This window comes from Salmo salar, chromosome ssa01 (genome assembly GCF_905237065.1).
Source record: "Salmo salar chromosome ssa01, Ssal_v3.1, whole genome shotgun sequence".
Lineage (NCBI taxonomy): Eukaryota > Metazoa > Chordata > Actinopteri > Salmoniformes > Salmonidae > Salmo > Salmo salar.
Window position 1 is genome coordinate 145400294 of NC_059442.1, and position 15249 is coordinate 145415542.

At 41.7% G+C, this 15249-nt stretch overlaps 1 protein-coding gene across 1 annotated transcript; it reads left to right on the forward strand.

The window, feature by feature from the left end:
* Positions 1-11942: 11942 nt before the first annotated feature.
* Positions 11943-14256, forward strand: LOC106566253 (small nuclear ribonucleoprotein Sm D3). Its single transcript, XM_014134147.2, has 4 exons — positions 11943-12185; positions 13369-13507; positions 13642-13834; positions 14004-14256. Exons 2-4 carry the CDS (start codon positions 13382-13384, stop codon positions 14069-14071), a joined length of 387 nt encoding a protein of 128 aa, XP_013989622.1. The 5' UTR covers positions 11943-12185; positions 13369-13381; the 3' UTR covers positions 14072-14256.
* The last annotated feature ends 993 nt before the right edge of the window (positions 14257-15249 follow it).

Genomic DNA, 15249 nt, shown 5'->3' on the forward strand with positions numbered 1-15249 from the left:
TGATAAACAGAGAGTAGCAGCAGCGTAAAAAGAGGGGTTGGGGGGGGGGCACACAATGCAAATAGTCCGGGTAGCCATTTGATTACCTGTTCAGGAGTGTTATGGCTTGGGGGTAAAAACTGTTGAGAAGCCTTTTTGTCCTAGACTTGGCACTCCAGTACCGCTTGCCATGCGATAATAGAGAGAACAGTCTATGACTGGGGTGGCTGGGGTCTTTGGCAATTTTTAGGGCCTTCCTCTGACACCGCCTGGTGTAGAGGTCCTGGATGGCAGGCAGCTTAGCCCCAGTGATGTACTGGGCCATACGCACTACCCTCTGTAGTGCCTTGCGGTCAGAGGCCGAGCAGTTGCCATACCAGGCAGTGATGCCACCAGTCAGAATGCTCTCGATGGAGCAGCTGTAGAACCTTTTGAGTATCTCAGGACCCATGCCAAATCTTTTTAGTTTCCTGAGGGGGAATAGGCTTTGTTGTGCCCTCTTCACAACTGTCTTGGTGTGTTTGGACCATTCTAGTTTGTTGTTGATGTGGACACCAAGAAACTTGAAGCTCTCAACCTGCTCCACTACAGCCCCTTCGATGAGAATGGGGGCGTGCTCGGTCCTCCTTTTCCTCTAGTCCACAATCATCTCCTTAGACTTGGTTACATTGAGAGATAGGTTGTTATTCTGGCACCACACGGCCAGGTCTCTGACCTCCTCCCTATAGGCTGTCTCATAGTTGTCGGTGATCAGGCCTACCACTGTTGTGTCGTCTGCAAACTTAATGATGGTGTTGGAGTCGTGCCTGGCCATGCAGTCATGGGTGAACAGGGAGTACAGGAGGGGACTGAGCACGCACCCCTGTGGAGCTCCAGTGTTGAGGATCAGCGTGGCAGATGTGTTGCTACCTACCCTCACCACCTGGGGGCAGCCCGTCAGGAAGTCCAGGATCCAGTTGCAGAGGGAGGTGTTTAGTCCCAGGATCCTTAGCTTAGTGATGAGCTTTGAGGTCACTATGGTGTTGAACGCTGAACTGTAGTCAATGAATAGCATTCTCACATAAGTGTTCCTTTTGTCCAGGTGGGAATGGGCAGTGTGGAGTGCAATAGAGATTGCATCATCTGTGGATCTGTTTGGGCGGTATGCAAATTGGAGTGGGTTTTGGGTTTCTGGGATAATGGTGTTGATGTGAGCCAATACCAACCTTTCAAAGCACTTCATGGCTACGGACTTGAGTGCTACGGGTCTGAAGTCCTTTAGGCAGGTTGCCTTGGGCACGGAGACTATGCTGGTCTGCTTGAAACATGTTGGCATTACAGACTCAATCAGGGACATGTTGAAAATGTCAGTGAAGACACCTGCCAGTTGATCAGCACATGCCCGGAGCACACGTCCTGGTAATCCGTCTGGCCCCGTAGCCTTGTGTATGTTGACCTGTTTAAAGGTCTTACTCACGTCGGCTACGGAGAGCGTGATCACACAGTCGTCCGGAACAGCTGATGCTCTCATGCATGCCTCAGTGTTGCTTGCCTCGAAGCGAGCATAGAAGTGATTTAGCCCGTCTGGTAGGCTCGTGTCACTAGACAGCTCGCGGCTGTGCTTCCCTTTGTAGTCTGTAACAGTTTGCAAGCCCTGCCACATAAGACGAGCGTCGGAGCCGGTGTAGTATGATTCAATCTTAGCCCTGTATTGACGCTTTGCCTGTTTGATGGTTCGTTGCAGGGCATAGCAGGATTTCTTGTAAGCTTCCGGGTTAGAGTCCCGCACCTTGAAAACAGCAGCTCTACCCTTTAGCTCAGTGCGAATGTTGCCTGTTAGCTATGGCTTCTGGTTGGGGTATGTACGTACAGTCACTGTGGGGACGACGTCCTCGATGCACTTATTGATAAAGCCAGTGACTGATGTGGTGTACTCCTCAATGCCATCGGAAGAATCCCGGAACATGTTCCAGTCTGTGATAGCAAAACAGTCCTGTAGTTTAGCATCTGCTTCATCTGACCACTTTTTATAGACTGAGTCACTGGTGCTTCCTGCTTTAATTTTTGCTTGTAAGCAGGAATCAGTGCCTTGGACCGCTGCGCCACTCGGGAGCCCAGGTTACAGGTTAGCTGAGGCAATTTGTACATGTAGGTAGGGGTGAAGTGACTATGCATAGATAATAAACAGTGAGTAGCAGCAGAGTACAAATCAAATGGAGGGTGGGGGAGGGGGTGACAATGTAAATTGTCCGGAGGCCATTTGATTAATTGTTCAGCAGTCTCATGGCTTGGGGGTAGAAGCTGTTAAGGAGCCTTTTGGTCACAGACTTCACGCTCCAGTACTGCTTGCCGTGCGGTAGCAGAACACACACGGATCCCCTACCAAATAAAACCCACCCCAACCCCCCATGCTCTAACAGAGAACCACCCCAAAACCAGACTTAAAGCAGGCATGATATACAATGAGTAATACAATCAAAAAGTAAAAACAATACAAAGATATTATAAAACAAAAAGTAAAAAAATAATAATAATAATGATACAAATTATAATTTGGGTTGGTTTATAGGTCCATGTCTTCTACAAAGGATAGGAAAGGTTGCCAGATATTATCAAATGTAATTGCAGATCCCCAAACAGAGTAGCGTATTTTCTCTAGCTTAAGATGTTGCATAACTTCCTTTATCCAATGGTTAAAAGTTGGAAAAAAACGATCCTCCACTTAAATACTAGAAGAGTAGTAAACGCCAGCATGTTGCCCTTAGAACTGTTTAGAGGGGCCTCCGGTGGTGCCACTCCATAGAACTGTTTAGAGGGGCCTCCGGTGGTGCCACTCCATAGAACTGTTTAGAGGGGCCTCCTGTGGTGCCACTCCATAGAACTCTTTAGAGGGGCCTCCTGTGGTGCCACTCCATAGAACTGTTTAGAGGGGCCTCCTGTGGTGCCACTCCATAGAACTCTTTAGAGGGGCCTCCGGTGGTACCACTCCATAGAACTGTTTAGAGGGGCCTCCTGTGGTGCCACTCCATAGAACTGTTTAGAGGGGCCTCCTGTGGTGCCACTCCGAATAATGCAATAAAGGCAAAGTTTCTATAGGTCTCTCCAATATCTTAGAAAACGTTTCAAAAACGTATATCCAGAAATCTGTCAATTTCTGGTATGTCCAAAACGTGTAATAAAGTAGCAGGGGCCTGTGTACATCGGTCACAAGTGGGATCTATTTCTGGTATAATCTTGGATAATTTTGCCTTTGACCAATGCAGCCGATGAAATATTTTAAATTGAATTACAGCATGTCTTAAGACATATAGATGAGGAATGCATTCTCTGAAGCTTTTTCTGCCAAGTTTCGTCTGAAAGTTGTTCACCTAAATCCTCTTCCCATTGGTTCTTAAGACAGTTCAGGGAATCCAGATTGGGCAAGTTTAATAGAGATAATAATAAGGGTTCACCATATTAAAAAAAATATCTAGAAGGGAGGTAGGTGGGCGTGATGGGAAGAGACAAGGGTATGAAGATACAAAAGTATGCAATTGCAGGTATCTAAAGAAACTTAGATGGATTTAGGAATATTGAACTTTTGTACTAACTGTTCAAAAGATGCAAAATCCATATCAATGTACAAGTTGTTCAGTGTGGAGATCCCTTTTCCAGAGCAGATATGAAACATCCGGTCTAATAATGATGGATAGAATGTATGGTTCTTTAATAATCGGGCAGAAGTTGAAAATTCACTGAGACCAAACGATCACCTGAACTGTTTCCAGATGTTTAGAGAATGTTGAACAATAGGGTTTTTAGTGTATTTGGAAACAGGCAAATGCAAGTTTTGAGCAGAGTAAGGCAGCTAAGGAGGTGGGGCAACAGGATGAAATCTCCAAGGTCAACCATTTTGGGCCTGTAACATCAGGGATTTCTGTAATCCAATATAGAATGATCCTTATATTAGCTGCCCAGTAATAATATTGAAAGTTCAGAAGTGCTAGACCACCCTGCAATACGCTCTTACATATCCAAAGGTTTTTCTTGTTCCAGATAAAAGCAGATATCAGTTTATCTAGGGGGATAAAATATATTTTGTCAGAAAGATAGGAATACATTGAAATAAGTATCAAGGGAGGGAAATTGGCTTTATAGAGATCTTTGAGACTGTGTGTGACCCAAATTGTCAAATATTTCAATTTCTGTATAGTCACTCTGAAAGGCACATGACTAAAATAATTTTGCATGGCAGAAGGATTAATAGGCATCAATTCAGTTTTTTGTAGATTAACCTCATGCTTTACCAAATGTCTTTAGTAGAACCTGGATCTCTGGAAGACCGGTTAAAGGGTCAGACATATATAATAGCATGTCATCTGCATAGAGTGAAACTTTATGCTCTAAGTCCCCTCTTTGAATACCTTTGATATTGGTGATATTACATATTGCTATGGCTAAAGACTTAATTGCAATGGCAAACAGCTGAGGGGACGTTGTCCCACGTAGAAGTTGAAAATACGATGAAAGGTTATTATTTGTGCGCACTGCAGCCATAGGGAGGAGTAAAGGACTTTGATCCAGGACATAAAATTGGGACCGAATCCAAATTGTTTGAGAGTATAAAATAGATAATCCCACTCCACCCGATCAAATGCTTCTCAGCATTAAGTGATAACAACCTCTCTGGAGTGTCAGATGAAGAGGGATTATAAAGTATATTATAAAGACGTCTGATGTTGAAAAAATAACGACAATTTTTTATGAAATCAGTTTGATCTGTAGAGATAATGGAGGGAAGGACTAACTCAAAACAGCAGGCAATCATCTTAGAAAGTATCTTTACATCACAATTCAGTAAAGAAATTGGCCTATATGAACCACACCCAAGAGTTTTTTTTTTCCTTTTTCAGAATAAGTGAAATGCATGCTTGTCTCATTGTTGAGGGTAAAGAATTTGAGGAGAATGATTCCTCAAATACGGAAAGCAAGAGAGGAGAGAGATGGGTTGAGAATTTTTTTAAGAATTTGCTTGTAATTCCATCTGGTCCAGGGGATTTACCACACTGCATAGATTGAATTGCCAACACAATCTCTTCTACAGAGAACTGTTCTTCTAATTCAGCAACTATCTCAGGTTCAACTGTAGGAATATCTAAGTTCTCAAGGAAGGTGTTGAGTAAGGTAACATTACCAGCGGATTCCGAAGTGTATAATTGTGAGTCAAAGTTATGAAAGCATGAATTGACCTCTAACTGATAAATACATTTATCACCCAGCTCATCAGTTATATAATTAGATTTTCAGCTTGTCAAGTTGAAGAAGATCAAACTCTGTCTGAAGTGTCAAATGTTGTTTTAGTAAATCTGCGGATGAAGAGTGAATATGCCATATCCAAATCCAAGATTTTATTTGTAACTTCTCCTAGGCATTGAATATTGCACTTCCTTAATCTTGCGCTGTATGAAATAATTTGGCCCCTTAGATAAGCCTTCATTGATTCCCATACTGTTGTAGGAGACATTCCATGGGTTTGATTAAGCTCGAGAAATAGCTCAATTTGAGGTGTTATAAAATCACCAAATGTTTCTTCTGATAGCAGTAATGAGTTAAGCCCCCAAGGTCGATAATTAAGCTGTGTATTCGTGTAAGTAGTTTCCTAGTAAGAGGAGAATGATCCAAAATGACTTTAGCTTGGTAATCACACTGTGTGATAAGTGGTAGACATCTATTGTCTAGGAAAAAGTAGTCTATACGTCAGAAGGTCTCATGAGAAAAAAACAATACTCCCTAGCTGTGGGATTGCGGAAATGCCAAGCATCAGATATGCCATATGTCTTAAGAAATAGCTGAATTGTGGATACTGTTTTTGATGAAGATGATACCTTAGGAGAGCTACTATCCAAATTGGGCGACAGTACACAATTCATATCACCACCTAGTATTAGGTGGAGTGTGTCCATATTTGGTAATTGAGAAAATACATTCTTGTAAGAATGAACTGTTATCCAAATTTGGTGCATAAATGTTAGCCAACATAACAGGTGTATTATACAGTCTTCCTACTACCTTTTGGGGCGGCAGGTAGCCTAATGCTTAGAGCATTAGACCAGTAACCGAAAGGTTACTCGGGGATCGAATCCCCGAGCTGACAAGGTAAAAATCTGTCATTCTGCCCCTGAACAAGGCACTTAACCCACTGTTCCCCGGTAGGCCGTCATTGTAATGTAAATAAGAATCTGTTCTTAACTGACTTGCCTAGTTAAATGAAGGTTACATACCTTAAAAAACTTCTTCGGGATCGGTGTCCCTTCCACGGGACGGTTGAGCTAACGTAGGCTAATTCGATTAGCATGAGGTTGTAAATAACAAGAACATTTCCCAGGACATAGACATATCTGATATTGGCAGAAAGCTTAAATTCTTGTTAATCTAACTGCACTGTCCAATTTACAGTAGCTATTACAGTGAAAGAATACCATGCTATTGTTAGAGGAGCGTGCACAATTTTGAACATGAAAAGTTATTAATAAACAAATTAGGCACATTTGGGCAGTCTTGATACAACATTTTGAACAGAAATACAATGGTTCATTGGATCAGTCTAAAACTTTGCACATACACTGATGCCCTCTAGTTTTTTCTTTGTATTATCTTTTACCAGATCTAATGTGTTATATTTGACTACATTCCTTATACATTTCCATAAACCTCAAAGTGTTTCCATTCAAATGGTACCAATAATGACCGATCCACCCTCCTTCTTCGGGATAGGGGGCAGTATTCGGAAGTTCGGATGACTGAGGTGATCAAAGTAAACTGCCTGTTACTTAGGCCCAGAAGCTAGGATATGCATATAATTAGTATTGGATAGAAAACACTCTGAAGTTTCTAAAACTGTTAAAATAATGTCTGTGAGTATAACAGAACTGATATGGTAGGTGAATTATTTTTTTGTTGAGGTGTCTGCCCATTCAAATGCTTGTTTATGGGAAGATCTAAGGAATACCTCCCAGATTGCAGTTCCTAGGGCTTCCACTAGATGTCAACCGTCTTTAGAAAGAGTTTCAGGCTTGTTTTTTGAAAAATGAGCAAGAATTTGTAGTTTTTCTAGGTGGCTCTCATTTTGACTGTAGTCTTGTGGCGCGCACTTCGTTATTTATCTCCGGTAATGAACATACTATACTCCGTCTTAAATTTGATCGTTTATTTGCATATTAGGGTACCTGAGGATTGTATAGAAACGTTGTTTGACTTCTTTGGACGAAGGTTATTGGTAACTTTTGGGATTCCTTTGAATGCATTTTGAACGAAGGGGAACAGGTGGATTACTGAATTAAGCGCGCCAACTAAACTGACTTTTTTGGGATATAAAGAAGGACTTTATTGATCAAAACAACCATTTGTTATGTAGCTGGGACCCTTGGGATTGCAAACAGAGGAAGATCTTGAAAGGTAAGTGATTTATTTTATCGTTATTTCTGACTTTCGTGACGCCTCTGCTTGTTTGAAAAATGTTTTTAATGCTTTTGTACGCGGGGCGCTGTCCTCAGATAATCGCAAGGTATGCTTTCGCCATAAAGCCTTTTTGAAATCTGACAAAGCGGCTGGATTAACAAGAAGTTAAGCTTTTTAACAATGTAAGACACTCGTATTTTCATGAATGTTTAATATTACGATTTTTGTATTTTGAATTTCGCACTCTGCTAGTGCCCCACCTATCCCAAAGAGGATGAGAGTGATCGAAAGTGCAGAGATGTGTCTCCTGAAGAAAGGCGATATCTACTTTAAGGTGATTTAAATGAGAAAGAACCCTTTTACGTTTCACTGGGTGATTTAAAGATTTAACATTCCAGCTAGCAAAAGTGACAGAGCAACCAGCTGTCCCTCTCATGATATTAGGTCTAGCCATGTAAAGCCAGGTGGTAAAAGAATAGATGCCAGATTACAATAACAACTGATCCATTAAACATTTTTCCAAAATAGCTAATACAAATCCAGAAAGTTGAAGGAGAAGAATAAAAAACATAAACAAACATTACTCTGAAGTCTGGTATGAAAAAGAAAACCCACCCTGGTCACCTAATGGAATAAGGTAACCGCTAATCCCCACGCAAAGATAACCACACATAATGTGCTTGTAGTGAGGAACACCAAACCTATCGAGTAGAGAGCCCCGCTGAAATTGTGAAGTATTTGACAAGTTGCGCATAATAAATAAATAAGAAATACTTATTTAGAACCCAAAACTAGGCTGTTTTAGAAGAAAGTATTAACATTTTTATAAATCAGATCTTACAGCAATACCACTAAGTTAGCAGCAATGCCTTTAAAGAAATTACGTAACCTAATAATAGAACTGTGCTTTATCTACCCTGGATACGGGCACCATCGATAAATAGAAATGAGCAGCTTCATGGTAATAAAATAAAACGTTAAAACAAAGGGAGAATTGACTCACCAGAACTAAGGCACTAACGTTACCTAATAACAATATCAATTGATACCACTGGCAACGCTACACAGTATCTACAAAAGAGAGACTACTCAGTACATTGTTGAAGCACCTTTGGCAGCGATTACAGCCTCGAGTCTTCTTGGGTATGACGCTACAAGCTTGGCACACCTGTATTTGGGGAGTTTCTCCCATTCTTCTCTGCAGATCCTCTCAACCTTTGTCATGTTGGATGGGGAGCGTCGCTGCACAGCTATTTTCAGGTCTCTCCAGAGATGTTTGATCGGGTTCAAGTCCAGGCTCTGGCTGGGCCACTCAAGGACATTCAGAGACTTGTCCCGAAGCCACTTCTGCGTTGTCTTGGCTGTGTGCTTTAGGGTCATTGTCCTGTTGGAAGGTGAACCTTCGCCGCACAGCCTGAGGTCCTGAGCATTTTGGAGCAGGTTTTCATCAAGGATCTCACTGTACTTTTCTCCGTTCATCTTTCACTCGATCCTGACTAGTCTCCCAGTCCCTGCCACTGAAAAACATCTCCAGAGCATGATGCTGCCACCACCATGCTTCACCGTAGGAATGGTGCCAGGTTTCCTCTAGATGTGACGCTTGGCATTCAGGCCAAAGAGTTCAATCTTGGTTTCATCAGACCAGAGAATCTTATTTCTCATGGTCTGAGAGTCCTTTAGGTGCGTTTTGGCAAACTCCAAGTGGGCTGTCATATGCCTTTTAGTGAGGAGTGGGTTCCATCTGGCCACTCTACCATAAAGGCCTGATTGGTGGAGTGCTGCAGAGATGGTTGTCCTTCTGGAAGATTCTCCCATCTCCACAAAGGAACTCTGGAGCTCTGTCAGAGTGACCATTGAGTTCTGGGTCAACTCTCTTACCAAGGCCTTTCTCCCCCGATTGCTCAGTTTGGCCGAGTTTTCAGCTCTAGGAAGAGTCTTGGTTGATCAAAACTTCTTCCATTTAAGAATGATGGAAGCCACTGTTTTCTTGGGGACCTTCAATGATGCAGCCATTTTTTGGTACCCTTCCCCAGATCTGTGCCTTGACACAATCCTGTCTCTGAGCTCTATGGACCATTCCTTCGATCACATGGCTTGGTTTTTGCTCTGTAATGCACTGTCAACTGTGGGACCATATATAGACAGGTGTGTGCCTTTCCAAATCTTGTCCAATCAATTGAATTTACCACAGGTGGACTCCAAGTTGTATAAACATCTGAAGGATGGATGCACCTGAGCTCAATTTCGAGTCTCATAGCAGAGGGTCTGAATAATTATGTAAATAAGATATTTCAGTTTTATATATATATATATATATAAAATGACTAAAAACCTGTTTTCTCTTTGTCATTATGGGGTATTGTGTGTAGATTGACGAGAACATTTTTTGTATCAATTTACCAGTACGGTTGTAATGTATCAAAATGTTGGAAAAGTCAAGGGGTCTGAATACTTTCAGAATGCACTGTATAGCCTCTGTAACTTAATGATTTTACAGCCAATTATACTCTGTCTATATCTATTGAACATATGAGGTTGATAGATTGATAACCTTGACAAAAGCACCAGTCACACGTCACAACTCTATTGAATACATCATCAAAGTCATTGTATGATTTCAGAGCCAGATCCCCCTACAAGTGTTGCCAACAAGCCAAAACAAAGGAACACACAGTCAATGCTGTAACCATCATATAAAAATCCTAATCAAACACTGTGGAATATTTTTGCATTCTGAATGGCCTAATCAATTGTAGACTAAACATGGTGAAAGAAGACATGTTTCAGGTGGAGGCTTTGGCGACATGATATCGTGTAAGAAAACAATGTCTCATTCAAGTGGGCAACCTTTACAGCGAGTAATAAAGTAATAGTTAACATACAGGGAGCCTGGCTTTAGTATACAACATGAGTCTAGTGGGTGCCTTGTTAGAATATACAAATTATTTGGGAAATAATTAGCCTACATGATAATCTCTATGGTTATTTGTTTGTAAGCATGCCTTTACAAGCCCCTCTGTCACGGTTGATTCTATGGCCTTATTGCTACTGGTGTAAATAGAGAAGAGGAGACATTTACCCTCTGATGCATGTCTCTAGATTATTGGCGCTGACTGAATAAGTGAATAGAGGGACAGTGAGTTGTGTAGATCAGGGTCCCTGGCAGGTTTATTTGAAGCTTGAATTGGGTTTTGAGCTGAGAGACAGTATATAATGAGTTGGTAGTAATCCTTGTCTGTCTTTGTGTGTGTGTGTGTTTATTTTCTTTTTATTTCACCTTTATTTAACTTGGTAGGCCAGTTGAGAACAAGTTCTCATTTACAACTGTGACCTGGCCAAAATAAAGCAAAGCAGTTTGACAAAAACAACAACACAGAGTTACATATAAACAAACGTACAGTCAATAACACATTAGAAACATCTATGTACAGTGTGTGCAAATGTAGAAGATTAGGGAGGTAAGGAAATAAATAGGCCATAGAGGCAAAATAATTACAATTTAGCATTAACACTGGAGTGATAGATGTGCAGATGATAATGTGCAAGTAGAGATACTGGGGTGCAAAAGTGCAAGAAGATAAATAACAATATGGGGATGAGGTAGTTGGGTGTGCTATTTACAGATTGGCTGAGTAGAGGTACAGTGATCGGTAAACTGCTCTGACAGCTGATGCTTAAAGTTAGAGAGGGAGATATAAGTCTCCAGCTGCAGTGATTTTTGGATTTCGTTCCAGTCATTGGCAGCAGAGTACGGTGGGATTCAAAATGGTCGGTGATCTGTTTGTTAACTTGGCTTTCGAAGATTTTAGAAAGGCAGGGCAGGATGGATATAGGTCTGTAACAGTTTGGGTCTAGAGTGTCTCCCCCTTTGAAGAGGGGGGTGACCGCGGCAGCTTTCCAATCTTTGGGGATCTCAGATTATACAAAAGACAGGTTGAACAGGCTAGGAATAGGGGTTGCAACAATTTCAGCGATAATTTTAGAAAGAGAGGGTTCAGATTATCTAGCCCAGCTGATTTATAGGGATCCAGATTTTGCCGCTCTTTCAGAACATCAGCTGTCCGGATTTGGGTGAAGGAGAAGTGTGTGTGTGTGGGGGGGGGGGGGGCTTGGGCAAGTTGCTGAGGTGCTGCAGGGGGTGCAGAGCTGTTGGCCGTGGAAAGCATGGCCAGCCGTAGAAAAATGCTTATTGAAATGATCGATTATCGTAGATTTATCGGTGGTGACAATGTTCTGAAAGCTGTTAGAATTATAAGTGTATGTATGTCCCTTAAGGTCTTTGTGTAATGTGATATTGTACCCCTTAGCTCAATTGTCCATTGTATATAATCTATATATACTTGTGTTCCCTCATGTACTCTCTGTTTTGATTTGTTGTTAATAAAAAAATAATAATTAAAGTCTGGGTTTCCCCTTCTGTCTGTGACTGTAGTTGAATCAGAGTTGAATACACAAAGGAAGGAAATGAAAGGAAATGGCCTGTCAGATTGTCTGTATGTTTAATTTATCTAAACACGTTCATTTTACAATGGGGTCGTCTCCATCTAAAAAAGTGGGGCGCCTAAACTTCTTTAGCAAACCTAAGATCTATAATAATATATCGAGGAAGACAACAAGTCACATGAGGCATCGCTTTATGCTTTAACCGGAAGTTCTTCCTTTCTCCAGTTGCATTCTGGGTAGTCGTAAAAAGCACGAAATACCCTCGCCGCTGATTCATTGGTCGCACGTTGCAGAAGCTTGAAAGTTGGAAGACCGCGGAAATCAACAAAGAACAACTTTAAATAAAGGTAAAAACAATGCTACATTTGAAGCAAGTTGCTAGATTGCTTCTACTATCCAGCGAGCCTAAACCAACACACCCATCCTTGCTAGTTTGCTAAAGTAGAGATCCCCAGTTGAGTAAGCTAGCTATGTAGCTACCTAGCTAACTACATTTTGCAGTTTAAATATGTTTGGGAGGCAGGTAGCATGGCGGTTAACACAGTGACGAAAGGTCGATAGTTCAAATACCCGAGCCTACAAAGTGAAAATTCTGTCGATGTGTCCTTGTGCAAGACACTTAACCTGCATTTGCTCCAAGGGCGCCGTAACTACGATGGCTGTAAAACAACACATTTCACAGCGCCTATCCGGTGTATGTGACAATGTTTTGAATTTAACATTTTTCTTATTTACCTGGCTCAATTGTGGAGGTAACGATTAACCTTGATACTCACTTTCCAGTAGAATTGAACATGTTTGTTTTCAATTTAGGCCACCTTGAAGGCTATGCGCAGGCTGAATCACAACGTTAATACAATTGTAACCCAGGCCTAAACCAGCAAGCAGAGGTGACAAAGAAACTGAACTCCATAGATAAGAAGACATCCTCTGATTGGCCAAGTAGAGTTCTGATTACTGTGACCCACCTAGTTTAAAGAACAATAGTCCAAGACTAAGTCAAACCAGGCATATCCATTAGCAACTATGAAGACCAGTGTTGATCTGGGTCAGCCAAGTGAGTGCATGGACTGAAGACCAGACATTGAAAGAGTCAGGGTTCCAAGTAAAAAAGTGTGGTAGTGTATGGAAGAGTGGGGGTAGGGCAAACAGCAGGACTTAGGCTGACCAGGGGTGCACTTTATTTATGGTAGGCTATAATCTAACCCCTCACGCTGAAATAAAATGCTTTAGTTTGCCTCTTTATACCTTGTTAATTATAGCTTAAAAAAAACTTAACTAGGCAAGTCAGTTAGGAACACATTCTTATTTACAATGATGACATACTGGGGAACAGAGGGCTAACTGCCTTGTTCAGGGGCAGAATGATTGATTTTTACCTTGTCTGCTCGAGGATTCGATCCAGCAACCTTTCGGTTACTGGCCCAACGCTCAAACCACTAGGCTACAAGCCGCCCCGTAATAAGGTACAAATTGTTTTCTATCTCTGGAGACACTGTCAATCTAAACCTGGTCTCGTTGTTTCTACAGGACCTCTGCAAATATGTCCATCGGCGTGCCCATCAAGATTCTGCATGAAGCAGAGGGTCACATTGTGACCTGTGAGACCAACACTGGTGAAGTGTACAGAGGCAAGCTCATTGAGGCTGAGGACAACATGAACTGCCAGGTGTGTCATCTGGCTGCCTTTAGGGTTCAGACTATAGTTTTTTTTAATTTATTATCATGTAAGGGAGGGATTTGTTTGTCCTTTTTACAGAATTGTGTGTAGGAAGTATATCAACTCTTATCTCTAACTTTTAGATGTCCAATATCACTGTGACTCATCGGGATGGCCGTGTAGCCCAACTAGAGCAGGTCTACATCCGGGGCAGCAAGATTCGCTTCCTGATTTTACCGGACATGTTAAAGAATGCTCCTATGTTAAAGAGCATGAAAAACAAGAACCAGGGCACAGGAGCAGGAAGGGGGAAGGCAGCCATTCTCAAAGCCCAGGGTGAGTGCTACTGCTTCTACATATACCACTATGGAAAATGATTGAGGGCGAATAACACAAATTTTCACTCGACTATGAGTAGTAACTAATTTTTATATATATATATATTTTTTTTTTTGTTGCTATACATCTGGTAACTTCTGTTCTTATTTAACTGTCTTTTCTGCAGTGGCTGCAAGAGGACGGGGTCGTGGCGGAGGAATTGGAAGAGGAACCATTTTCCAGAAGAGGCGATAGTATCTGCAATGGTTAAAGATTGCATGGTAGTGTTTTTAATATTTTTTTCTTAAGAGAATACTTTTTTCCTTTAGCCAGACATTTACATTTTGCAAGACGGACACATGTTTTTGACATTGTAATTTTTTTTATATATTAATGTATATTTGTAATAAATAGTCACTTCCCCTGTCTGCTAACTTCTATTTGAGGTGCCTTTTGGTCTCTTATTGGGTGATTGTGATATGACCCTTAATGGCTGTGACATGCAATTACTTTGAGGAACTTTCATATTTCACCACCCTTTACCTAGCTATCTGGGTTGTAAAATTACGTGTGTGTACAGTGGGGGGGGGGAAAAGTATGATCCCCTGCTGATTTTGTATGTTTGCCCACTTAAAGAAATGATCACTCTATAATTTCAATGGTAGGTTTATATGAACAGTGAGAGACAATAACAACAAAAAATCCAAAACATGTCAAATGTTACAAATTGATTTGCATTTTAATGAGGTTAATACGTTTTTGACCCCTCTGCAAAACATGACTTAGTACTTGTTGGCCACCAGGTTTGCACACATCTCAGGAGGGATTTTGTCCCACTCCTCTTTGTAGATCTTCTCCAAGTCATTAAGGTTTCGAGGCTGATGTTTGGCAACTCGAACCTTCAGCTCCCTCCACAGATTTTCTATGGGATTAAGGTCTGGAGACTGGCTAGGCCACTCCAGGACCTTAATGTGCTTCTTCTTGAGCCACTCCTTTGTTGCCTTGGTCGTTTGTTTTGGGTCATTGTCATGCTGGAATACCCATCCACGACCCATTTTCAATGCCCTGGCTGAGGGAAGGAGGTTCACACCCAAGATTTGACAGTACATGGCCCCGTCAAATGATGCGGTGAAGTTGTCCTGTCCCCTTAGCAGAAAAACACCCCCAAAGCATAATGTTTCCACCTCCACGTTTGACGGTGGAGATGGTGTTTTTGGGGTCATAGGCAGCATTCCTCCTCCAAACACGTTGAGTTGATGCCAAAGAGCTCCATTTTGCTCTCATCTGTGGCCGTGTGGCTCAGTTGGTAGAGCATGGTGTTTGCAACGCCAGGGTTGTGGATTCGATTCCCACGGGGGACCAGTACAGAGAAAAAATGTATGAAATGTATGCATTCACTACTGTAAGTCGCTCTGGATAAGAGCGTCTGCTAA

Coding starts and splice junctions, on each gene's coding strand:
- LOC106566253 (XM_014134147.2), top strand. CDS start 13,382: ATGTCCATCGGCGTGCCCATCAAGATTCTGCATGAAGCAGAGGGTCAC. Junction 13,508..13,641: donor AGGACAACATGAACTGCCAG/GTGTGTCATCTG, acceptor TCTAACTTTTAG/ATGTCCAATATCACTGTGAC. Junction 13,835..14,003: donor AGCCATTCTCAAAGCCCAGG/GTGAGTGCTACT, acceptor TCTTTTCTGCAG/TGGCTGCAAGAGGACGGGGT.